This window comes from Onychostoma macrolepis, chromosome 25, assembly GCF_012432095.1.
Source record: "Onychostoma macrolepis isolate SWU-2019 chromosome 25, ASM1243209v1, whole genome shotgun sequence".
Classification (NCBI taxonomy): Eukaryota; Metazoa; Chordata; class Actinopteri; order Cypriniformes; family Cyprinidae; genus Onychostoma; species Onychostoma macrolepis.
Window position 1 is genome coordinate 14547799 of NC_081179.1, and position 25745 is coordinate 14573543.

General features: G+C 39.5%; 2 protein-coding genes across 3 annotated transcripts; both read right to left on the reverse strand.

Annotated features, from left to right (window-relative positions):
* Positions 1 to 455: 455 nt before the first annotated feature.
* Positions 456 to 16728, reverse strand: brd1b (bromodomain containing 1b). Of its 2 annotated transcripts, XM_058767388.1 has the most exons (13): positions 16333 to 16728; positions 10722 to 12086; positions 10487 to 10643; positions 10269 to 10400; positions 9969 to 10097; positions 7434 to 7746; positions 7056 to 7316; positions 6095 to 6568; positions 5881 to 6010; positions 5664 to 5794; positions 4009 to 4118; positions 3516 to 3670; positions 456 to 769 (listed from the first exon to the last, which is right to left on the reverse strand). In XM_058767388.1, exons 2-13 carry the CDS (start codon positions 12065 to 12067, stop codon positions 601 to 603), a joined length of 3507 nt encoding a protein of 1168 aa, XP_058623371.1. In that variant the 5' UTR covers positions 12068 to 12086; positions 16333 to 16728; the 3' UTR covers positions 456 to 600. The 2 variants fall into 2 exon arrangements, with proteins under 2 accessions (XP_058623371.1, XP_058623370.1); XM_058767387.1 differs by lacking the exon at positions 4009 to 4118 and having other exon boundaries at positions 617 to 769; positions 16333 to 16727.
* Positions 16729 to 18446: 1718 nt separating this feature from the next.
* Positions 18447 to 22927, reverse strand: pim3 (Pim-3 proto-oncogene, serine/threonine kinase). The gene is made up of 6 exons (XM_058768093.1): positions 22301 to 22927; positions 21933 to 22042; positions 21790 to 21840; positions 21338 to 21701; positions 19963 to 20139; positions 18447 to 19715 (listed from the first exon to the last, which is right to left on the reverse strand). The coding sequence occupies exons 1-6, from the start codon at positions 22386 to 22388 to the stop codon at positions 19546 to 19548; spliced, it is 960 nt and encodes a 319-aa protein (XP_058624076.1). The 5' UTR covers positions 22389 to 22927; the 3' UTR covers positions 18447 to 19545.
* Between the last annotated feature and the right edge of the window lie 2818 nt (positions 22928 to 25745).

The window sequence follows — 25745 nt, forward strand, 5'->3', positions numbered from 1 at the left end:
CTTTATATAAATATTTACAAACATCACTTAGTTGTGTCCCATAAGAATATTTTTATATAAAAAAGTAGATAACATGTTAATGCCAAGGAGGAGAAGCTTGCATTGACATTACAATAACTTAACCGTTAAAAAACTGAAGAAAAACAACAAAAGTTTGATACAGTAAGTGCAACAGCCCCTTCCAAAAGTCTCTAGCATGGAAAAATCAAGGCTTTGCACGTGATGTAGCACCAGATGGGTTCGCACCTCAGTGCGGTTGAGAAATTACCTTGGAGTAGAAATCTTCCAGGAGGTTGTGTGCGGTACAAACCAAAAAAATAATAAATTAGTGTTGGATAATTTAGGATGATGTTATATACAGCCAGAGTTAAACACGAGGCGTATCGTGGATGGTGATGGAAGTGTAAAGGAAAGTAGATGGCAGTGTGTGAGTTCACAGCAGTCTTGCAGCACATTACAGGAGAGTGAAGGCGCTCTCACATTCGTCCGTTGAGAAGCTTGCCGGCTCCTAACAGAATTGGGAAGAAGGACCAGTCTGATACGGGAGCGTAGCGTCGGGTAAACGTGGGGCTTGATGAAACCCTCCAACATGGATCTCCGTTAATCTCCAGCGCCTAAGTCCTGGACAAGGCTCAAGTGGTTCATGGCACGGTTGAAGGCGCTTTGCACAGCTTTACGGATGCCTGACGTTCTGCCTTCCAACATTTTGCTTCGGTCTAAGGTCTTGTCGATTCCGAATGGTACCATCTTGGATTTAGGAAGCCATTGCCTGATGGAGATTCAAGAGTAGAGAGTTATTTTAAAAGGGCATTAGATGCAGAGAAGAAAAAAAAAACCTGAAGGCTCTGCTCTCAACCACTAGAATATAAAAATGGATTTGAATATACTTTCTGATAACACTGCAAAAGAGTGATGTTCTTCAGTATTTTAGTCTCATTTTCCAGTGCAAATGTCTAAAGATTCTTAACTCAATACACAATTACTTGAGAAGCAAAATGACAAATTGATTCAAATGAAGTTTGATTAAAAACAACATCTGCCAGTAGTCAACTGACATTTAATTAAACAATTTATTAATTCCCTTAAATGAAAAGGTTTTCAATTCCACACTGAGATATTTGTTCATGTTTTAAGCAAACTCACTTCATTTGGTTTAGTTTTTCAGAAAACAAAGTCTTCATTTTGCACCTTAAGTTAATGTATCTTGATTTAAGGATGCTTAGCTATTTGTGTTGAGAAAGACAACAATTCTAAGAAAGAAAGAACATTTTTTAGCAACGCATGCAACATAACTTTGCCAATTTAAGACTTTCTGCTCTGATTTAAAATGTTTTTAATGCCTTCATTTGTTTAAAGGTGAATAAAGAGTTATTAAAGACCTGCAGAAACCCTGTTAATAATTTTCTTTTTAAAGGGGTGGTTGACTTTTTTCTAGGCTAGATTGTTTATGGGGTGCAGTCTAACATGTGTTAATGCTTCTGTTTGTTAAACATTATTTTTCACATAATTTACCTTTATTCCACAGATATAAAGTAGGCTAGCCTACGCATAATATGGAGATTTACTTGTACATAATTAAGATGCATTTCTGTAGCCCTGGCTGGTTTTAAAATGTAATTTTGGCAGCCCCTGAAAAGGGCCGTACTGACATAGCCTACATGAGCGGTTGAAGAATACCCTACAGCACTCATTCAAAGACGTGGACGGAGCATGAACACCTGAAATGCATGTGTATTCAGTCGAATGATAAAGTTTAGGCTACCCTCTTCAACTTAATGCTGTTGGAACAGAATTTAGAGCAAACTATTTGCTAAAATAACCCTAACATCATCAGCAATGCTAAAATACAAGCGTGGTTCTGTCAGTCAGACGTGCGTGAAAGTTGCATGTTACTATAACAAACACTACGTATTTTCTTTCAGAATTATCATTGGCTGGTAGAAAGACAAAAAGGTTACATAGAAGTTTTTACCTAAAAATGAATGAGGTAAAGGTGTGAATAATTACATTTTAGACATATTGTCAGTAATTTAGCCAGCGAATATAATGCCCTAGGAGAACTGTTGTGTGTCTCTGATCAACACACAGCGGTGTTTCATTAATGAATCCACGTTTTAAATGAACAGTGAATCAATGATTCAGTGAGCCACTCATAAAGGCAGTCACTTGCTTCGTTTCTGAATGAATCGGCCGTTTCAATGAATCAATGAATGACTCACTTATTATGACAGGGATTTGCACCACATACTGGAGCTTTTAGTTTTTTTATTTATTTTTTTTGATAATTTCATATTTCACTATTTATTTGTATTTTTGTATGTTGAATTAAAATATTTGTTTCTAAAAGCTACTTTTTTGTAATGTCTATTCAGTGTTTTTTTTCTAAATTAACACGATAACTATTATCTTTAATAACTTTAATTAATCAGCACATCATGTGCATGTTAATTAATCTCATTAATTTGATTAATTAATCTGCACATTATGTAATTAATTAGATTTTTAAAAAATATCACTTGACAGCCATATTTAAAACAAAAAGAAGAACCGCTGCTTTAGAACATTGATTTTGAAACTTGTGAATCCATTAGAATTGTTAGAAGACAGAATCGTGATTCATATATGAATTCGTGCATCCCTAGTTTTCTCTTCCTCTTCTCTAAAGCAGCGCAGCATAGCCTCGCCCCCTCTGCTGCGTGTTCTCGGGGGCGGGGTTTATCTGGGTTCTTGACGTAACGGACCCATGAAGTAACTCGTTGTAGTCCCTTACCAGCCGTTTTTGTAGGCATTAAACTGCCAGAATTTTAAAAGACGACATCTCCGTTTGCATTGAACTTTCAGCTTCGTAACTTTGCAGATATTGTTTATGCTCAAACAGCAACATTACACACTAACGTTAAAAAAATGAAGTCGCAATCAACCACCCCTTTAAAATGTATTATTCTAATTTTAAAATTACATTGTCATTGTACTAAAGCCACAACAAAACAAACATCAAATTCTATAATTATAATTCAAAATATTCAACATTAATTAAATTTTACAAATAATCAATAGTTATTTAAAATAAATATAGGTTGTTTCATTTGCTACAAAAATAAACATTGTGCTACACAGATTCCAATTGAAAAGTAATGATATTTTTAAAAGGTATTATTAATCTACTAAATATATTTAAAATACCGTAATAATATCTCTCTATACGTATATTATACTACTTTTTTCAAAGGGAATGTTAACAGAAAAATATTTTCAAATCACATGATTTCCAAGACTAAAACAAAAATATTCATTTCCATACGTGTTAAAATAACATTAAGTTAACTTACATAATATTACGTAGCTTAAATAATTAACAGTTTAACATGTTACGTTTAAATAGCCTAAAAATATTTAGCAAAAAAATAATAAAATAAAATCACAACTGCCCCAAGACCACTGATGTCAGACACATGAACACATTTCACTGTAATTGTGGGAATTACAAAAGTTTCTCTAAATGTAAGACTTCTCACCAGTTGCGTTTGCTGTCGAAGAAGCGGACGAGGAAGAGTTTCTCCTTGGACCTGAACTGCATCAGCTCTCCGACCCTGAGCACGTCCCGTGGAGGGGTGGGAATGTACTCGTCGTTGAGATGGCAACCCGCCCGAGACATCTGAGGATCTATGATCTACATGTGGGCAGAGAGGCCGTCAACACAACAGTAACCTTCCAACGCGCATCTCGAAAGGCCTGGTAACCTGGTAAACTCAGAGTGTGCCTGTGACTGCTAATGTATAAACTGTTGGAAATGGAAATGGTTGCCACAAAACACAGGAACGCACGCACACTTACGTTCACGCTCGCTCACACACACAAAACAAATGTATGCACATACACATCCTGGTTGTATCACCTGGCAATAATGTTATGGTTGACTGTTGGCCACAGAGGAGGCTGATGCATGAAATAATGAGGAGGAAGAGAAGGAGAACCAGTCTCTGACGGCATGCACACATGCACACTCACCAAGGCAGGATAGGAAGGATATCCACTAAGTTTGGCCCAAACTAGTTTAAGGGGCTCCAGATTTAGTGGTGTAGTGTTAGCAGGCATCCAAATATTGCTGTTGTCAATCTCTATGAAAGTAGGAATAATGGAAAGTTATGAGGGGTTCACCGTAAAAAAAAAATGGCGCAGAACACCTCAAGAGCCACGGCAGTATTTAGCCAATCAGTAATCGGCAGCAGTGGGTCATTTCTTTAACGGAAGCATGCCGAGCCATTCACCAGACACTATTATGCCTCTAATGCCACTTCCAAAGACAAATTTATTTATTTATTTCAATCAAAACAGAATTAAGAGATGTGCTGAAAATGGTTTTGATTTGGTCTGGAAAGGTTAAGCATGTCATGTGACTATCGAGCCCACTCAGACTCTGACATGCTTGCGAGTCAGAATGCAGAAGTAAGCTTTGTATTTCTGGGAAAGCGTGTGGCAGGCCAAAAGATTTCACTCAGCATATTAATGGTAAGCAATCAAGGAAATCGTTCGGAAAATACTGTTTGGGATGAATTTACTTTTAAAGGGTTAGTTCATCAAAAAAAAATTCAAATTCTATCATCATTTACTCTCCCTCACATAGTTCAAAAGTCACCATTTACTTTTTATTAAACACAAAAGGCTACATTGATTCTTCCTGCTTTTTTTCTATGCAAGAACAGGGAGTGTCAAGTTCCAAAAATGGGTGACACATGAGGTTTCGTGAGTTTCCTCTGAATTTTAACAATAGATTTGGGTAAAGAACTTGCCAACATTTAAGCCTCTGCTCACTGAAAAATCTTGCCCTCTGCTATAGCATTAAAAATCGCATTATTGGCAAAATCTGATTATATAGATTAAAACAACAAATACAGATATTGCAAAAATATCATGTAATGATCATGTAGTGAAAAATCTGATATTGTGACAGCCCTAGTTTCAATTCTATGAAAAGTACACAGCAGAATGATAACGACAAAGAGGAACGATGTCTTTGGAATCACTTTCAGCTGATGAGTGATAAAAACACTGACAGCCAATCAGAATCCATCTGACTTTATAGAGCTCAACCATTTAAAGCTGCAGACAACAAACCTGTGGTGCACACTTGGAATAAAAAGTTTGTGCGCAATGGTTTGGATGCTAAGCTGATTGTAATATTTACTGTGAGCTTGTATCACTATACAGTTTCACTGAATAGACAAGAAAGGCACAAATGAATATTTCACGTGTCTTACTGAGGTAAAAAAAAAAAATATTTGGAACGACATGAGGCTGAATAAATGACGACGATTTTTATTTTCAGATGAACTTTTTTTCAGATGTCCCTTTAAGTGCCATGTTAAAGAGCAAACGTAAGCAGCAACTACCCAGGACAGGATAAGCCGTGATGATTATTAAAACATGAGGGTTTCACACATGCAGACACTACGGCAGTACGCAGTGGTCTTTGTGTTAGACAAAGCCATGAAGAGCAGGTCAGTGGCAAAGCAAGCAGAAGGAAGGACAGAGAGCTTCCACAGAGCTGACGGGACACCAATGCAGCTGCCAGAACAGGTCTGACCCATTTCTCTGAACTGAAGGATGGGGCTGGTGTAAAATCCCAGATACCCACTCACGGCTGCAAAAAGCTGGACACTCACCTGCTGCCAGCTTGTTGGCTTTGGAAATATTCCCTGGTTCCACGCAATTGACCAGTTCTTTTTTATCGTCCGTCGTGTTTCGTCTCGTCATCGCCAGCTTCCCTTTCCCGCTCTTTGCGTGACTGACATCACTGAAAGAAAGGCATTTAATTCATCACGACTAATAAAGCCTGAAAATACTGTATACTAAATGTCTTTTCAATGTACTCGTTCCCACCTCGTGTTTTCCTGTATGCTCCCGCTTCCGCTGGAGGAAATGCTGGACTCTGAAGCACAGCGGCGACGAGGCTCTGACAGTCGATTCACAGTTAGCCCTTTCTTTGGCTCAGAAAAGCCATTAGACAAGCCTGTAAGTACAAAACAATGTCTATAATATGCCCAGGGAGGGAAGGAAACTGTGTTTCTTGCAATCAAAAGAGAAAGCGGTTTACCAGTATCCAAGCGTTTGATCGGACACTCATCCTCATCACCCTGACTGTCGCCGCTAGCACTGCGCGTCCTCTTCCTGCGCTGGAGCAGGGTTTCGAGGCGAGGGATGACCACGGACAGGAACGTCTTAGTGCCCAGCTGAGGGCAATCAATAGAGGATTCACTTGTGTTCGACGGCTTCTGCGGACTCTTTGACTTTCGAAACAGCACAGCCGTTCGCCGGTTGACCATATTCGCTGGTTCGGTAAGAGTGGAGGTAGCAACCATAACGTTATTTTCAGAGGGCATAACGTCAGAGGAGAGACCATTTAGAAGTGAGGTAGAGAATGTCTCCCCGTCAAATTTGACCTTTTTCGGGCACTTTTCAGGGCTGGGCTCTATGGGTTTCAGTGTCGGAGGTTCACAGGGACTGTCTGAGTTTTTCAGGAGTGGCCCAGAGTCTGAAGGCTCAAGTTTTGGAGGTAATGACTTGTCACCTGTAATGAGAGATCAAATATTTAATAAAAACAATTTTAAAGAGTATCACGGTTCTTAGAGGAAGCTTTGACCAGCTATTAATGAAGAGCATTAAAATATGCCTTCACATCAAAAAGTTTTATTTTACCATTTAAACCTTTTTAAATGTATTTAAGTACATTCAATGGTTTTTTTAAATAAAAAAATTTAAATAATTTATAAGATCGTTCAAGGTTATTATGCTATTAATATAAATTCCATCATTTATATTGTGGAAATTAAATACTAAAAAAAAAAGAAAACAACAATATAAAAATACAAATTTAAATGGATGTATTTAAATCATTAATTTTTAATAAACATTACATGTAATAATAACACGAATAATAAGGTGTCTCAAATTTTGGACCCCATAGTTTATATTGCTAAAATTATGTGTTAAATTAAGTGGTTTCAGCTACTGTGAGCCAACAAAAAAAGTCCCAATGTGATTCAACTGAACTGCACCTTCTTCCTCAGTGGCTTGTGGGAGAATAAGAGGCGCTTTTTCCTCTTCCTTGGGATTATTCTGCTCCAATGAAGGGGGCTCCGTTTTGTGACCCATTTCCATTCGCACATCACTAATGGTCTTTTTGAGCAGCTTGAGCCGTTTGCTCCGGGAAGGGCTTGACTTCATGGCAGTGGTTAAATCCAGCATCTCCAACAGCTTATTCAATTGTTCCTCCCTAGACATGTGCTCGCGATTGGCTGGGTTTAACAGTCGGTCAACTGGAACAAATGCAGAATAAAATCCATAATGGTTCACCAACAAACCAATATCTGCGATTTTCAATTTTAAGTAGTATAAAACCTAACAGAAAGGAGAAATGTAAAATATGTCCTTACCATCATCCCAGGTCAATGCTGGAGGTGGCTCTATCTTAGGAGGCTCAGTGAGGTGCATTCCACTGGTGAAGTCAAAGCCTATCCGTTCGGCGTCCCGCCGAGTCTTCCTGAGGATCGCTCCACCGTGATCTCGCAGACGCACAGCAGCGCGGTAGAAAAAGGTGTCCTTGGCATTGTACTTCATGCAGTTGTTGATAATGAGGTTGAAGTCATCCTCAAACTCATCCAGGTTCTTATACGCATGGGCGTCGATGCGCTTTCTCACTGTCGAGAAGTCCATAGGGTGCTTGATGTGATCTAGATAATCAGGAACCTGTACATAAGACAGAAAATCAAGCATGGAATAAAACTAGGAATTACATGTACACTAAAACAGTTTGGTTTTTAAACACTGATGCCAAAGACAAATGATGGCAATGTTGCGGGTAACATCTTTTCTAAAAAAAATAAGGTAGCTTAATATATTTATGTATAGCAAGCCATGTATATTAAAAAAAACAAACAAACAAGCGTTTCAAAATCAATTAACTGGCTTTTATATTACTATTGCACTAAAGCTAAAATAAATCTCTAAAATATGAGTTTATTACATATACATTATAAATTGAAAATGTCAAAAGAAAAAAAATTTACTCGTATATAAATTTTCAAATTCAACATTTTCATATAATACTATAAAAGTTTTTTTAACAACCTAACAAGTTTTAATAAACATTCTGTGTTTAAATTTTTTTTTAAAAATCTAGGGTTGTTCCGATTTTTCCAATTCCACCGATACCACAAAAAATTCTGGCATCGGTATCGGCGAGTACTTGGAACCCATGTACCGATCCGATAAAATTTTTAAACAAGATCTATAGTTATGCGCGCTAGCTTTGCTTAATGCTGCAAATCGGAAATCAATTCTTCTTCGCTGCTCAGAATGCAAACACAGGAAGTTGTGCACAAGCAACCACTATTTAGAGCAGCAAAGAATAAATACAAACGTGGTAGCACATTGCCAGTAAATCACTCGCATATGCGACTAAATCTTCACCCTGGGCGACTAAATAGTGTATAATATTAGCCACTGGCTAATAAATGCTCAGATTTTACTCGCCAGTGTGTGAGTTGGAGGCTATGTATAAGTTTAGCACAGATATATTTTCACTCACTCTCGCTGAACACTCTGACCAAGCCCTTCAGAGTTTCACTCTCCGTCAAGTGCTGTGCTATTTTTCAGATCATCTGAATGGATGCGCAGCGCACCTGTATTTGACGTACCGTAAGCTCTAGTGTGAAGTGCACGACTCGCCGTCGCTTTGCTTTTTTCCCCTCACACGCAAAGAGAGAGAGAGAGAGAGAGAAGAGAGAGAGAGAGAGAGAGAGTCTTACATGTAGCGCGTCAATTCTGCTTGGTATGCAAACGATATTCTGTGTTTTATTTTCCTGTCAGAATAACGGAGTTTCTTTGGAATTCATCAGCTTTTCAGAACTGCCGGGTTCTCCAGTAGTAGGCGGAGCTAATGCGCAAACGACAATCTCATTGGCTGGCGCTCACCTATAATCGTCCCGGTTTTGATTTCAGCAAATCAGTTCAAGTGAACGCAGACAACGTGATTAATATTCATGAATCCAGCAGCTCGTTAATCCTTAGTGCGTTTTATATTGTTCTTAGTAGAATTCATAGTATGATTATTATCTTATCAGTATTATTGATAGTTTCCCCCCCATTTTTTAGAGAAACACTGAATGACCAAAAAAGCACCACCACCAGTTCAGTTAAAATGACTGTATTCATGGTTACCAAGTTTTAATTCTAATTGTTAAAGTCATATAATTAAATAATACTTGATTATCATAATACATTTATAATGCTTGACTGACTGATGTTAAGAGTGTACTTTTAGATATTTAAATAGATGTGCCATTTTCCAAACATTATATATTATATTTTTTTGTTTACTCGCCAGACTATCTATCTATCTATCTATCTATCTATGGTGAAGCACACCATAAAATAATTGTATCAATTCATACAGGTCTAGTAGTACATACAGCTGTATAACCAGATACACACCCAGGTATTGGATCAGTACTCGGTATCGGCCGATACCCTGAACCTAGGTATCGGAATCGGTATCGGGAAGGGAAAAAGGGTATCGGAACATCTCTAAAAAAATCCTCTTCCAAAACAATTTTACAGACAATCCTACTATTTTCATAGTACAACCAAGAAGAGAAAAATAAATGAGACTTGTTTTCATGAAAATGCACTACTTAATTTCTAAAAACTAGCAAAATGAAACAGTACTGATGTCAAATTCTGTTCAAGATAATTCTTTACTTCTTATATAATTTTTCCCCAATCTGAAAAACCCTGTTTTATTTATATATATATATATATATATATATATATATATATATATATATATATATATATCTTTTTCCCATCAAGAATCTTCATATTGTATAAAAAAAAAAAAAAAAAAAAAAAAAAAAAGATTTCGTTAAGGTCAGCATGACTAACAGCACACAGGAATGAGACCGACGTACCTCTGTGACGCTGACAGGCTGGGCAAAGATTTTAGCCTGGTCTTTCTCCTGCAGCTGATCCAGCACTGCTCGCAGCAGGACAGGGAACGGAGTGAGCTGCATCTCCAAAACCGACTGCTGCAACTTCATCTGCATGTGGGAAGGATTACATTAATTTTAGCAAAACACACTTTTCATGTAGTTGCATACATTAGGGATGACAAAAGTACCAGTAGTATGATAGTAAGTTATACAAAAAAAGTTTAAACATTTATATCTTTCTCTTCCACCTGATGTCACATATCACGATGACCACTGTACCTCCTCTCTCTTTAGCTTCTCCCTCTTGCGGATGAGCTCCAGCAGCAAGCGAGCGCGCTCCAGGTCATGCCGTAAACGATGCCAGTCCTTTAACTGCTCTGTCAGAGCTTGACGGTCCTCAACGCATGGCGCCTGTCATTCAAAAACACAAATCCTTGCTCAAAATTCATATGCATATGGCTTGGGCTGTCAGTCACTGCGGTCCGAGAAAGTCTCACCTGTTCTGGTTCTTTTTGCGTTTGTATGGCAGTCTGCAGGCGCCTTATTAGTGGGACGCCATTCCTCGACTGCCTCTTGAGCATCCAGTAACTGAGAACCCGTTCCACGAACACCTTCTTCTTCTGTACAGAAACTTGATTGAGGATCGTGTTGAAACTGTAAGGACAGAGGGAATCACAGAGTGTCAAAACAATAAGGATTCAGAAAATCTTTGCAGAAAAATGTTTACCCTACCTTTTAGGTGTAATACTAGGCCCGGAAACCGTCGGAACCACTGCAACAGGCTCCGAATCGGGCTTTTTGTTCTTCTTTTTCTGGCATCCCTTTGCTCTATCCCTGTGAGCAGCCTTCTGACATAAACCATTCTTGGGTTTGGAGTCCTCGTATATAGTGAGGGGTCTCCTCACACAACCGTTAGGTGTATGAGAGCAACAGTACGCCGTTTTCTTCACAGAGAACGTAGCAGCTCCTGATTCAGTGACCTCTTTGATGGGCTCCATCTTCATGTAGAGGCCGGCTTTCTGAGCACAGCTCACATGGAAAGCAGTGTAACAGTTGGCCTTGCTGCACTGAATGCAAGCGCCCACTCCTTTCTTCTTGCACAGGTAACAGGTGAGTTTCCAGCGAGCTGGAGGAATGTTCGCCACACCGTCGATGGGCTCGATGAAAACCGTATTGGTAAAACCGACTTCAGGGACCCAGATGGCACACACCACGTGCCCCCAGCGATCGTCGTCCGTTCTCTTAAGCGCACCACCTTTATTCGGACAGAATATGCACTCGGCGAGCTGAGAGGGAAAATTTAAGCAGTGGCGGCAAAGCCAGCGGCCCTCTGGGATGTGGGGGACGCCGTAACACTCCTGATGCACGGCGAGATTGCACATGTCGCAGAACAAAATCGCGTTACTGTTCTGGCACTCGCCATCCATGCAGATGCAGCACACGGCATCCTCGTCGATAAGCGACTGGGGTTCTCCTTGGCCCTGGCTCTCGAAGAAAGACTCCTTCTCGAAGCGGTCCATGAGGAACTCGAAGACGTTCTGAGAGACCTGGCTGCAGCCGTCGGTCTTCCTCTTCTCGTTGATCAGCTCGAGCCATGCATAGTCTTCCTCATCCATGTCGTATTCCACCTCCTCGTCGAGCTCGTCCAGCGTCTTCTCCACATAGGTGTAGTATGCTGACGGCCTCCGCGGCACCGCCGGGAGGTTGTACTCAACCGTTCGGATCTTTGGCTCCGGTAGCCTGCCCTGAGCTGGTGAACCCTGCACAGTCGTCAATGCGGCGCTCTTCTTCTGCTGGTTGTTTTTGAGCCGCACCGAACGCACAAGGACCTGCTGCGGCTTCTCCGTGTTCTCCTTGTTGCTGGTGCACTCGCTGATCTCCTGAGCTAAAGGGTCGTCGCTGTCGATGACATCCAGTTTGTCGTAAATGCTGAGCCGGTGCACACGGCCATCGATTTCCAGCTCAACCATACGTTGAGCCTCGGCATACGTCAAGGTCTCGCGGTTACGTGAGGGTTTGATGGGTGAGGGAGGCCTCTGCGGGGTGGTGACACGATTATGTCGAACCTTCTTCCTCATTTTGAATGCCACAGAGGAACTGAAGTAAAAGAAATGCACACGTCAACTTTCAAAACCACAGTCAAAGCCATAATCTGTATCCCATACAGATTATATTTCATTTCTGGATTGAAGTGCAAATAAACATGCTATAAATCAATCAAGCAACATTGTAAACACCCATTTACACCAGGAGCATTAACTATAGCAATAACTATAGCATTCACAGAAACAGACAATAATGCCCTGTTTATTACAAGCACTTGCTGCAGATATGTGGTCTGTCACTTTAAATGCTGGATCTCATTAATGTCAGACAAATTCTGATTGGCTGTCAAAATTTGTATCCTTCATCAGCTGGAAAAATCATTGATATTGTTGTTATGGTTAAGGTCAAACCAAGGGTGATAACTAAGTTTTAATAATATTTTCAATTCTTGGAGAACAGTGAAATCCCACCACAACTATAAAAAAACGGCGCAGAGGAGCTATATCGCTGGAATCAGTTTCAGAACTATATTTCCCGAACGAACTAGCTGATGAATGATAAAACATTGACAGTAGGGCTGCACGATAAATCGAAGTGAAATCGAAACTGCGATTAGACAGAAGCTGCAATTGTCATGTGTATCTTTCAGTGAAGCACGGTTCTGTGATCAGCAGTAAATCTCCATCCAAAGGCCAGAGGGCGCTCTCGCAGAAACTCCAAATACGCCCCGCAGAAGAAACCCAGGAAATGCCAATAACGTTAGCTGAATAAACATTTAACTGCTTTCATTGATTCAATGTGACTAATAAACACACAACTTCAACAATATGGTTTATCTGAGTTCTTATTATAATAATTTTCATTATAATAAAGTATATTTATAATGCAATGCCTTTATCACTGCTTAGAATGCTATGAAATATGTTGCGTGCCTTATTCTGTATAAGAAGCCACATCATCTCACAGAAGGATTTATTTCAAACACTCGACTGACGTTATGAAGTGAGTTTGGAATAAAAACATGTTATTAAATGTGGTATTTTCACATGCTTTCAGATAGAGCAGAATTTACTACACAGAGCCGTAGTTCACTGAGAAGCTACGCAAAAAGCTATCATTATCGCGAATGATTTCTTCAATTTAATAATTGTGCAATAATATCTTCTCCGATTTTTTTGCGTTACCTGACAGTGAACTACGGTTCTGTGTAGTAAATACTTCTCCATCTGAAAGCAGGTGATGGAGATTTACTGCTGATTACAGAACCGGCTTTACTGACAAAATGCGCATGGAAATCGCATTCGATTGAATCGTGCAGCGCTAATTGACAGCCAATCAGAATCATCACAACTTTAATGAGCTGGAGCATTTAAACAGGAAGAGGACAAAACTGCAGCATGCTTAATAAACATAAGGTCATTGAGTGGTCATAATATACCTATTGTTATCGTTGTGGGTGTGAACAGATCTTAAAGTGTCATGAAACCCTAAAACACATTTTTTGAGATGTTAACATATGAACAGGTTGCACATCAGTGAAAACAACGATAGCACTCATTATGCCTATTATTAAGGGAAAAGTGGGGGTTTTTATTTATTTTTTGGAGCAATTTCGCTCTTCCGGTTCAAAAAGCAAAGTTGAACCAACGTCACGAAAAATGACGTATGCACGTAAATCTGGAGTGGTGATTGGCTGCCATGGCTAATGAGTATGCGTCTACATCATCAGTTTTCCGAGCTATTCTCAGTATTATTCATGAGAATGAACTCTTACCATCCAATCACTGCTCTGTATTATGCATGAGGTCTTCTTACAGCAAATTTAAATCTAATGAAAGAGCTTCCGCACCGTCAGTTCACCTCTGTAAACATAACTGTAACAATATTTAATATGCAACAACGTGTGGAGCGCACGTGAAAAAGCGGTATCTGCGTGGAACGCTGTAATGAGTTTAATAACACTCGCTGCGCGGACCATAGTAAATATCTGGACCGGAGCAAGCATGTTTAAAGTTTATGTGAACATATTTCATATTCTCTCGTGCTCCGAACATGAACCATCACCGTGTATACACACATATCACGTCTTTTTCAAATAAAAGATGCGCAAATAAGAGATACCGCGGTAAGTCTGATCATGGTGGATTATTGTGATACACAGCAAACAGATATAGACCGGAAATTCAAAGAAGAGTAAACAGAAAGTAACTGCCTTTATTCTTTCTGTTTTAAATATATTTTACTATTCCTTTGTCTGTATAATGAGTGTGTTGTAGGTCTGTGTTTTATGGGTTGTTTTCCTACCCTCTACACTCCCACTTTTCCACGCCCATTTCTGGAGTCTTTTTCAGATCTAAGGTGTGAAAGACCAGTGCTGAAACAGAGGGGTTTCATGACACTTTAAGCACCCGCTGCATTTGACCCTTCGCAGAGAGTTTAATTGATAGGCGATCTGACCAATCATAACCCTGAATCTGCCATTTTTGTCCAACAAACAAAACAGGAGAGTAGATTAAGGTCGGTGGACTTTTTCCGCGGTTGAAATAAGATACCGTCTGATGTTCATTCATGTTTATTTCATGCTATAACTAGTAGAGAGGAAGAGATCATCGGTTCACAAGTCAGAGGCCCCCTCCCGGTCCAGTTTTGTAAATATTTGTGTTTTGAAACATGAAGGTGAGCCAAAGGATATCACACAAGCAACGTGCAAACTTTGTGCAAGAGTAATGCCGATGAACATCTTAACCTCAATCAATTTACCAGAAAGTGAGAGTAAAAACTGACAGAGCTTTCGGCATCTGACGCGGCATCAACAGCGCATATCTAATTCATATACTGATAACTGTGTAACAATTAAATAATAAAGCAATAAAGTTTCAATTTATTCCCTTAATATTTCTCTTGTGGCCCGAACATACTGGAAAGAAATGAGAAGTATTTTGTGTTAAACAGTTTGTTTTTTAAAGTCGGTGCCTGAAATAAAGCTGCTCTTAAATTTCATTGACTGCAGCTTTAATAATTTTAATTATAAGCCTATAATTCATTGTATAATATACCTGTTTTAAAATACCTTTAAAACCTTTTCAATGAGGAGTAAGCTTAGCGCTTTTGTTATGAACTATGAAATTGTTGCACTATGAAATTGCGGGGCAAATTAATTTGAAAAGTTAATAATAAAAGTAACCTAATAATAGTAATTGCCCTAATAAGAAGAAAAAAGTAATAGGCCTACATTACTTGGAAATGCCAAATACTCTTACTTAATATTGCCAATATTTGATGTTTTGATAATATCTCTGGCTATCGTCGATACATGATCCTCATCTTTTGATGCACCCCAGCACAGGGAAGTTATCGTGTCTGCTACCCCATGCCCAGATTGCCCATGGTGTATTTTTCACTGCGTGAGAACATGATGTGTGGCATGTGAGCTGCATGGCTTGTCGGACATAGCAACAGTAACCAAGGGGGCAGGTATTTCCGAAGGACCAATTCTGTCTTCTGTCACTTTAAATACTCTTTCAGTGGTTTGGATTCTCACTAGCTGTCAATGTTTTTATAGTCCCGCCAGCTGGGGAAATCCCTTCTGCAAGTGATTTGTTCCTTTTTTTTTTATTATTATTATTATTGTTACATTTGTGTAGTGAATTTCTTAAAAAACTATTTTTAAAAGTTTCTAGTTAATGTCCTTGGTGTGAACAGGCATAACTACAAGCGCACATCCCATCTGGTATCCATAGCAACCTAAACCCCAGTTGGCATGGAAACAAAAAAAAGCGCGTGCGTTTGTATTTTTGACAATATGTGCCGTTTCGCCATTTGACGTAGTTGCTTGTTTGATTAAAATGTAAAAATGAAATCAATAACAACAAAATAGAACGTGCTTGACAATTTGAGTGTGGTTTAATTTATTATTTTTATTTAAACCCATAACTGACTTTTTAAGCTCCAGAATCTGACATAACCTATTTAACTAAGCAATTGGCGTTTAACAGATAACAGCCATGGTTTTACATCCAGGCTTTTGTTTGTTTGAGGGGGGCAGGGCAGAACAAGGCCAAACACACTGGACTGGAAAGAAAACACACACAAACTGAGCAGCAAGGACACAAACTGGATCCGGCGGCCTGCTGGCGGTTGTGCTAGTGAGCTAATGCTGTTTGGAAAGATCCACCGACATTACTGCAAACATGGCGTCAAACAAAACAAAACACGCGCTGTTAAACATGAATGCAAACGCCCTTTAAAGCCGCAAATATATAAATTAACCCCCAGAGACACTGCGGTTCGTTCTTACCTTCGCCGTCGACGTTCAAAGAAGCTTTAAAGGCAGTACGGCCGAGCTAAAAGCAGCAGCGCTGTGGCCTACTGAACAGCAGTAGGTTTAATCCGTGCACGAGCCGCGCTACCGTCCACCAGCCGCTTCTCCGTTGTATTCCAAGGGCAATATGAGGTATCCGTAACGGTCTGCCAGATCCAAAAATAAGCATTTAAAAGCCGGAGTTACACGCTCAAGATAACAGCAGCTCGACCATACTAAGGCGCCTGTTTTCAGTCGTTATTGGGCTGGCCGTATGTGCACTATGCTAGCAGGCTAGCTCGCCTCTCTTCCCCCCACAACAATGCGGCTGCAGCTCTCCATCCCCTTACGCCCTGCGTCATCACGCACGGCGCCGTACGCGCCACGTCACTATGTTCCGCGGCAAAAATAAGGAAGTGGGCGCCAGGCAGCCCTCAGTAGCTTGTTTTTAGAGAAGATGCGTAATGGATGCAGTGTATTGTATTATCGAAGTCAGTGGTTCTCAACCTTTTTTACTCCAAGGCTCCCCTCCTCTCCGAGTCAATACTTCAAGCAACCCCCCACCTTTTCTATTTAAAAAAATATATATTGTATTCTAGTGTTATTATTACCTTTTAATTCCATGTAATTATTTTTAAAGTAAATAAATTCAATATAGATTTAAAGATAGTGCTCTATATTTGCAAAAATACTGAATACAGATATTCTTCACAACTTAAAAGTTCTTAAAAGTATGTGAAGCTAGATTATACAGTATATAATAAGCACAAGTCAACCTGCCATACCAAACAAGACCACAGGGAGACGCCAAAGGACTGCATATAGCCACTATACGGATCTATTCAGAATCACTAAGCACACCAAAATACAAATGAAAAATGAAACCATTATAAAAGTGTGGAAACTCAGCGATCAGAAGGCGGCTCGATGTCATCAGTCAACAGACAGGTCCTCTGTCAGAACAAGCTTTTTTGGAGAGTCTGATACCCATATGTACATAAACACCACTGATCCTCACAAACTTCTCCAAAACACACTTCTTCGGCGAACATCCGTTATAAAACATTAATTTTGAATTTTAAACTTGAATTTTTAAGTATATTCAAGCAGAAATACGATGTTTTAGATGTGCCAAGAGCGCACTGTTCAGTCTGTATTTCACAAAGCGTGATGAGAAACACTTCAGCTGCTCCGAAACACAGAATATCACAGAATACGTACAAGAGAGGTGGTGCTGTTATTTTTATTTTAATTTCTACATATTATAAAATTAGTGAATTTAATATAAATATACTTATAGTCTTAAGTTATCTTTTGACCTGCAATTAGTTACGCAACTAGTGTAAACTAAAGCGCTTGATTTATTGAACTATCAGCTGTCAACTCATTATCAAGATTATTATGATTATTGACTCATACGTTAATGTAAACCCTAGGCTGTGGTAATTTAGTTATCTTGTGTAAACTGCTCCAGTTACAATACAAGCATTGACAGAAGTCAAGTCCTCACATCAGTCCGGCAGGTCATATGGTGAAAAATGAAAAAATAACCTGAATTGATCTTTCCGTAGAAAAGAAATAATTGTTTTGTGGAAAAATATTTTATTCATTTTAATTCCGCATTTTATTACTGTAATATACTGTAAGGGCCATTACATGTCAAATGCATTTTGTAACTGATATATTTGAAACCTTAGTAGGCAAAATTTAATGATCTCAGGTGATTCTACGTCTGAATCATGCATTATATAACAATGAATCAGACAGTAATGCTTTAACGCCAATGTGTCATCACATTTGCATTCCCCCTTGACTAATGTGAGTAATGTTCACTACTCAGCAGGATGTTTGGACAGTTCATGTAAGGGGTGAGTCAGATACCCAATTTGTAGCTACTTCCTCATGTTCAAAATCAGATTTTGGCAGTGGACTGAAGTGAATTATGGAACTGTAAGAATATTTGGAGTTTTTTTCTATTTTATTTTACTAAATGTTCAAAGCTATCAGTCCTCAGTTCACTATCTGTAGGGGGCAGCATCCTCAAATACTGTGTATAACAGCACATGTAAGCATAAGGATGTAATTAAAATGCAAACAGACACCACACTTTACATATGAAAGGAATTTATTGTGTCCAATATAAAAAAATAAATGTTTCACCAGTTCAAAAAAAAAAAAAAAAAAAAATTCCACAGTCACAGTGGAAGGACTAAAACACATTTTTACTTCCACTTCACATGGAGAAAAAACTGATTCTAAATTTTACACTACATCAGAAAATGGCATCACTAAACATCTCAATCGTATATTTGTATCAGTATTAGATAGCTTTAGCGTGTCTATGATCCTTTAGGTTAAACTAAAGATAAGCCCAAGAAATCTTTACATTTAACAATTTCAATTTACTTTTTGCAGATGGTATAAAATGAATAAATAAATAAATACCCACTGAATGTGGAATGTTTGTATTGCATGAATAAATAAGATACATGGAAGAAAATGTACATAAATACAATACAAATACTTGTATTTAAAAAAAGTCCAAAAAAAAAAAAAAAAAAAAAGTCCAAAAAAAAAAAAAAAAAAAAAAGGAAATAAGGAAAGATAAGTGAGTCCATGAATATTGCATTGATTGTGCACGTCACTCAAGTCTCTGCTAAGCAAAGTCTAAAAAGTGACGTCAACAGAGATGAAGTAGTGGAAGACATTCAGAAAACAACAACAGAAGGGAAAACCATTGAAATAGTGAATATGAATGGCAGAGCAGCAGAGAGATACTGTTAAGAGAGTAGTAAGTGTGTACTTCAAGTATTCGACCACTAGAGGGCAAGGGAGACCCACCACATAACTAGATACAGTCTTTGAAGGCTCCCATGAATCCAGGGGAGTTCCCCTAAAATCCATGAAAATCCACCTGGTGTATGTCGTGACTTGAATCCCATAAAAGCAGCTTTCCAAAAAAGGCACCGAAAACTAAAAAGATAGTCTAAAAGGAAAATAATGTCCAAGCTCTATAAGAGCAACCAGTAAGATCAAAGGATCACTAGCATTGCTGCTCACGCAATCCCTACGGGTAACAACTCACCCTTAGCAAGAAAAACAACCAAAAAAAGACATTTATGCAACATAAACCGAAGTCCTGATAACCAACAGACTGCGAACAAGAGCAAAAAGGTCTCAGAGTCCATTCACTCGCCGTCCCCGCATCCGTCAAAGGCTTTCTTTGCCCGATTCTGTGCTGATGGTGTGAAGTGTGATGTCGCCGCTTTCTGCTTTTGGGCTTTCCTCCATGCGCATCCACTGATGCTCGAAGATCTGCTCCAAAGTGGGCCGGTCTGAAGGTCTCAAGCCGAGGCACCATTTGATGAGCTGCTGACACACTGATAAACAAAGAAAAAAAGACAGAAAGGTTAAACTTCTCATCCACAGAAGGGTTTAAAAATGAAAGTCTGGACTGTTTACATTACTGTTTAAGGCAAAAATAAGTGTTAACAAAAATATAAATTAGAAATAAATATATTGTTCAATGGTGTTTTTTCCCTTCCTTACATGATATGGCATGGCGAGCCAAATCAAAGGTCATTAGGGGCCAATTTTGGTTTGGGGTATCTCTGGTTCAGAACATACCTGGAGAGACTCTTCTTCTGAAAAACAGCCGTCCTCTCAGAATCTCCTCATCATGCTCAAATGGGATGTCTCCGCACACCATGTCGTACAGTAGGACGCCAAGGGACCAAATGGTTGCTGAGCGTCCGTGGTACCTGTGGTAACGTATCCACTCGGGAGGACTGTACACTCGCGTGCCTACAAAATAAAACATTTGGTTTTCAATCCAGTGAGAATTAACCTTTGAAACTTACAAAACATCTATTTGTGAGCCAAGAGAATGAAGATTGCAATTTTTTTTTTTTTTTTTGTCCTGAAACCTACTTTGTGATTTTTATTTCTGGCACGACACTACACTAGTTTCATAATCGCCTTGTTTTGGCGTAAAATGCGCCTATTTTGATTACACTGCAGCACTGTATAATGAGCCGCTCCAGTCAGCTGACTCTAGCAAGGGGGCGCCAGCGGTCTGGAGTTCGAACAAACTGTCCTCCCTCCTCCAGGCTTGCTGTGAGCCGGAGAACAGCTCGATCCAAAAATACAAGCAAGCTGAAACAGGAGGGCGATCTAAAAGGGAGACTTTCAGGTACAAACAGTCACAAGCTATGACAACTCCACATGCTTCCAGCATGAGTCACTTCTCCCAACAAAAGCCCCTTCACTAGGGGTGGTGTGACAAGCCCCCAAAGGCTAGGAGTCGCCCGGATACCAAACAAAAACAGGGATCTGTGATGGGATCACGTGGTGCCGCAACTCAGGTTTCACAACAAACAGATGCTACGCAGTAACAGCTGATCCTTTCCATTAACTTATCTCTCAGATTCGACGGATTAAGTTACATTAAATGACTTTAAAAGTGCAAGAATGTTGTCCAAATAAATGTATCCTTCAAACAACAAACACAAATGTACAGGTATTAAGTTTATAACGCAACCTGTGAGAATTGGATCCTACTGAAAACAAAACATCTTATATATATAATTTTTTTTTATTGTTATAAAAAAAAAAAAAAAAAAAAAAAAAGTGTCATTCAGTTTCACATTTCAAATGTTGTCTTTCACTTAATTAAAATGTTTAAAAATAAAAAATAAAAATGTGCTGGTCTAAGATAGTCTTAAGAGGTTAAAGATGGTCTTTTAGCCTTGCAAAGACAGTTTCCATCTGATTTCCCTAAAACCTCTTGAAACCAAGCCAGACCAGATAAAACCATCAAAGCTGTTTTTCAGCAGAGGTGAGACACTCGATTCTCTTTAATTAGTGGTAATTATTGAGTGTAATTATGATTATTTTTTTCAAGTCAGGATCTGACACTTAACGTACAAATACTTAAACTCGTTTAACTACAAGCGGCAGGTGCGCCAATGCAGTGCAGGATGGGTAAGAGTCAAGGACGCACCATCAAAGTCTGTGTAGACGGTGTCCTTGAGGATGGCCCCGGAACCGAAGTCAATGAGCTTGAGATCTCCCGTGCGTAAATCCACCAGGAGGTTCTCGTCTTTGATATCCCGATGAACCACCCCGCAGCTGTAGCAGTGCCGCACCGCCTCCAAAACCTGTCTGAAGAAGCGCCTGGCGGTGTCCTCGTCCAGCGCGCCTTTCTCCGTGATGAAGTCAAATAAATCCTTCACCATCTCCGGCCGCTCCATTATAATCAGCCAGCCGTCGGCTCTCTCATACCAATCGATGAGTTTAATGACCCCCTGAAACGTGCTCCCGACTTTCTTCAACAAAACGATCTCGAGTGGAACCAGCGAGCCGTTCTGGAATATAAACACGCGTTTCAGAAACAACCAAGCGTCGATTAAGAAAAACAACATGAATAAAAAAAAAAAAGGGTTGTTTACTTACAATCGTACCCCATTCGGTCACTCTCTCCTTGGCGACGTGTTTTATCGCAACCTAGAGACAAAAAGAGAAAAACGCCATATGAATGTGTGATTGTGGCGCCAAACGCGGCCATGTGCTGCCACCAAAACAAAGCCAGCGCTTACCGGCAACGCGTCTGAGAGCCGAGAACCGGCGTACACGGTCCCAAACCCGCCGCTTCCCAGCACCGAGCCCACTTGATAAACCTTGTCAAACGGCTCCCTTTCGGTCTTGGCTGTAAAACGAAGGGGAAAAAGCAGTATGAGTTAGTGTGTCGGTATAAAAACGCGATTTAAACCGAATGTGTACAATGCACTGTTGGCAACAAAATGGCTCCATTCGCAGGTCACGGACAGGCGCGTGCAGATTAAGCGGCTGGATACGTCGCGTGTGGAAAATTAGGAGTAAATAACGGAGGAATGACACACAATTAAATGCGAAGTGGAAAATATATATCGTTATTATGATATTGAAGAACGCCGTCTAACGTTACCTGCTTGAAGTTGAATTTTCACCGGCAAGTGGTCGATGTTGGTGGTGTTGCAAATATGAGAAAAAGATCCAAACTTGGACAGTAACATTTTTTGTTGCCTTCTCAAAGAGATTCTCAGTCCTTGCGATGCGTAACTGTGCTGCGGACCGGAAAACACCGGCACTCCGTCCTTCACCGAGAACAGCGGATTCCCTTCAAAAATGTATTTAGGAGTGGGACTCCGCGCGAAAATCCCACGAACTATCGCAAAACGATTCCAATTCTTCGTCTACAAAGGTGTCAAACTCCGGTAATTATTCACAAATGTCCCCGCGCACCCATAGCGAGAGAGAACTGCACACGTTTGCGTTTTTGGGTCTACTCGGTTGATGTGTCTGTGTGAGAGAGAGCGCGGGGAGACCGTATTAACTCTTAATTCTCGTGTTTGGGCGCTGGACGCGTTGCACAGATCCCTCCGCGACGGATAGACGCACTACAATCAAATTAAAATCAAACGCACTTCTCAAAATTCTTTAGCGTTTCAAAAAGAAAGAAATACTGCGTGATAAAGTGTAGAATAGCACTGTAAATGTATAAGCATTCATCAGTAATGATAAATAGTGCGTTGGTGAATAGTGCGAGACGCCCATGGATACCTCGTCTGAGAGATTTGCGATTAGGCTAAATAACAAGGACCAACCACGTTGCACAGTTTATATAATTGCGCTGTGACTAACTGGAGTAATATTGCTGGGTTGTTTCTGTCTAATAATAATAATAATGCGGGTTTAGCAACAACAACAATTAATAATTATAACAATTATAAATAGTAATAAAGAAAATTAGGAGTTATGTCCCAATTTTTTCACTCCGCGTTGCATTTCGGGAAGGCGCCGCCATATTCGCAGAATAAGCTATCCGTTCCCATGGTTACTTCTCATAACTGCTTATCTTTTGTTTTGTTTTTGCCTTTAGGTTAAACAATCATTCATTCTTCGTTGTATCGTTTGCAGGGGAGAGAAGCTAATTTATGGCATTGCATGATAATTAGATTTTTTTCCTCTTAGGTTTTGTAGAATTTCATTTACAATGTTGATCTGATTAACGTTACCGTGAAAACAGTCTAAACCCGCTGAATGCTCGCTGCTGCTTCAGCCATCATTATGGTAAATTATCCAAAAGTGTGTTCAACAAGCTGACAGAAGTCGATCCATTTCTTTGTTGGAAATTTTTAAAAGACAAAGTATAATTGTTGTCATTATAAATCCTTTTTTTTTCATGGCCACGGAGGAGAATTGTGGGTCACATTCAGTGACAGTCACGAACGCACTGTACTTTTTATATTTATTTCAACAAATGACAAGCAACATCAAATCCCTAGGAGCTTTGAACAGTTTTATGGCATTTTAAAATGCTGGTTTAATGTAGTTAAGACAGTGATGCTAAAAGACATGCAGGTGAGCGACATGTTTAAACGTTAAACGTTTTCCTCCCTTTAGAAAACCGTAATGTAGAAAGCGCTTATGGATTGGGACAGTGATATTTAATGTTCATATTTTGGGCTCATCTGTTTTTCTGCACATATAATGATTTATTAGTAAGGTGTGTACATAATGTGATCTTTTATTATCACTGTCTCGGTGCATTAAGCGTGTTTTTATGAGAGGAAAATTAACGTGAATAAACGCGTTGCGTTCACATTTTGAGCTTATATGCTTATCTGCACATAGTATATGCTTTAGAAGTGTGTCTTTATCACTGTCTTGGTACATTAAGCCACTTTAATCATTTTAGAAAGTCCCCTGTTCAAGTTCTAATTCACAAGCCTAGTGAGAGTCAAGATCCAAAGATCAGCATTTATCTGAAATAAAAAGCTGTACCATTCAAAGCTTGGAGTTAGTATATATATATATATATATACATACATACAGGTGCATCTCAATAAATTAGAATGTCGTGGAAAAGTTCATTTATTTCAGTAATTCAACTCAAATTGTGAAACTCGTGTATTAAATAAATTCAGTGCACACAGACTGAAGTAGTTTAAGACTTTGGTTCTTTTAATTTTGATGATTTTGGCTCACATTTAACAAAAACCCACCAATTCACTATCTCAACAAATTAGAATATGTTGACATGCCAATCAGCTAATCAACTCAAAACACCTGCAAAGGTTTCCTGAGCCTTCAAAATGGTCTCTCAGTTTGGTTCACTAGGCTACACAATCATGGGGAAGACTGCTGATCTGACAGTTGTCCAGAAGACAATCATTGACACCCTTCACAAGGAGGGTAAGCCACAAACATTCATTGCCAAAGAAGCTGGCTGTTCACAGAGTGCTGTATCCAAGCATGTTAACAGAAAGTTGAATGGAAGGAAAAAGTGTGGAAGAAAAAGATGAACAACCAACCCGAGAGAACCGCAGCCTTATGAGGATTGTCAAGCAAAATTGATTCAAGAATTTGGTTGAACTTCACAAGGAATGGACTGAGGCTGGGGTCAAGGCATCAAGAGCCACCACACACAGACGTGTCAAGGAATTTGGCTACAGTTGTCGTATTCCTCTTGTTAAGCCACTCCTGAACCAGACAACGTCAGAGGCGTCTTACCTGGGCTAAGGAGAAGAAGAACTGGACTGTTGCCCAGTGGTCCAAAGTCCTCTTTTCAGATTAGAGCAAGTTTTGTATTTCATTTGGAAACCAAGGTCCTAGAGTCTGGAGGAAGGGTGGAGAAGCTCATAGCCCAAGTTGCTTGAAGTCCAGTGTTAAGTTTCCACAGTCTGTGATGATTTGGGGTGCAATGTCATCTGCTGGTGTTGGTCCATTTTGTTTTTTGAAAAGCAAAGTCACTGCACCCGTTTACCAATAGATTTCGGAGCACTTCATGCTTCCTTCTGCTGACCAGCTTTTTAAAGATGCTGATTTCATTTCCCATCAGGATTTGGCACCTGCCCACACTGCTAAAAGCACCAAAAGTTGGTTAAATGACCATGGTGTTGGTGTGCTTGACTGGCCAGCAAACTCACCAGACCTGAACCCCATAGAGAATCTATGGGGTATTGTCAAGAGAAAAATGAGAAGCAAGAGACCAAAAAATGCAGATGAGCTGAAGGCCACTGTCAAAGAAACCTGGACTTCCATACCACCTCAGCAGTGCCACAAACTGATCACCTCCATGCCACGCTGAATTGAGGCAGTAATTAAAGCAAAAGGAGCCCCTACCAAGTATTGAGTACATATACAGTAAATGAACATACTTTCCAGAAGGCCAACAATTCACTAAACATGTTTTTTTATTGGTCTTATGAAGTATTCTAATTTGTTGAGATAGTGAATTGGTGGGTTTTTGTTAAATGTGAGCCAAAATCATCACAATTAAAAGAACCAAAGACTTAAACTTAAACTACTTCAGTCTGTGTGCATTGAATTATAAAATCATACTTTTATTGAGCAAGAATGCTTTAAAT

Bases quoted from the DNA above. Each gene is read 5' to 3' on its own strand.
- brd1b (XM_058767388.1), bottom strand. From the start codon at position 12,067: ATGAGGAAGAAGGTTCGACATAATCGTGTCACCACCCCGCAGAGGCCT. The intron at 6,011-6,094 runs GTAAACCGCTTT...TTGTACTTACAG, and splicing joins GATCAAACGCTTGGATACTG to GCTTGTCTAATGGCTTTTCT. The intron at 4,119-5,663 runs GTGAGTGTCCAG...CTACTTTCATAG, and splicing joins AGCCAACAAGCTGGCAGCAG to AGATTGACAACAGCAATATT.
- pim3 (XM_058768093.1), bottom strand. From the start codon at position 22,388: ATGTTACTGTCCAAGTTTGGATCTTTTTCTCATATTTGCAACACCACC. The intron at 21,841-21,932 runs GTAAGCGCTGGC...TTTTGTCTCTAG, and splicing joins GGCTCTCAGACGCGTTGCCG to GTTGCGATAAAACACGTCGC. The intron at 20,140-21,337 runs GTGCGTCCTTGA...TTTATTTTGTAG, and splicing joins CGTCTACACAGACTTTGATG to GCACGCGAGTGTACAGTCCT.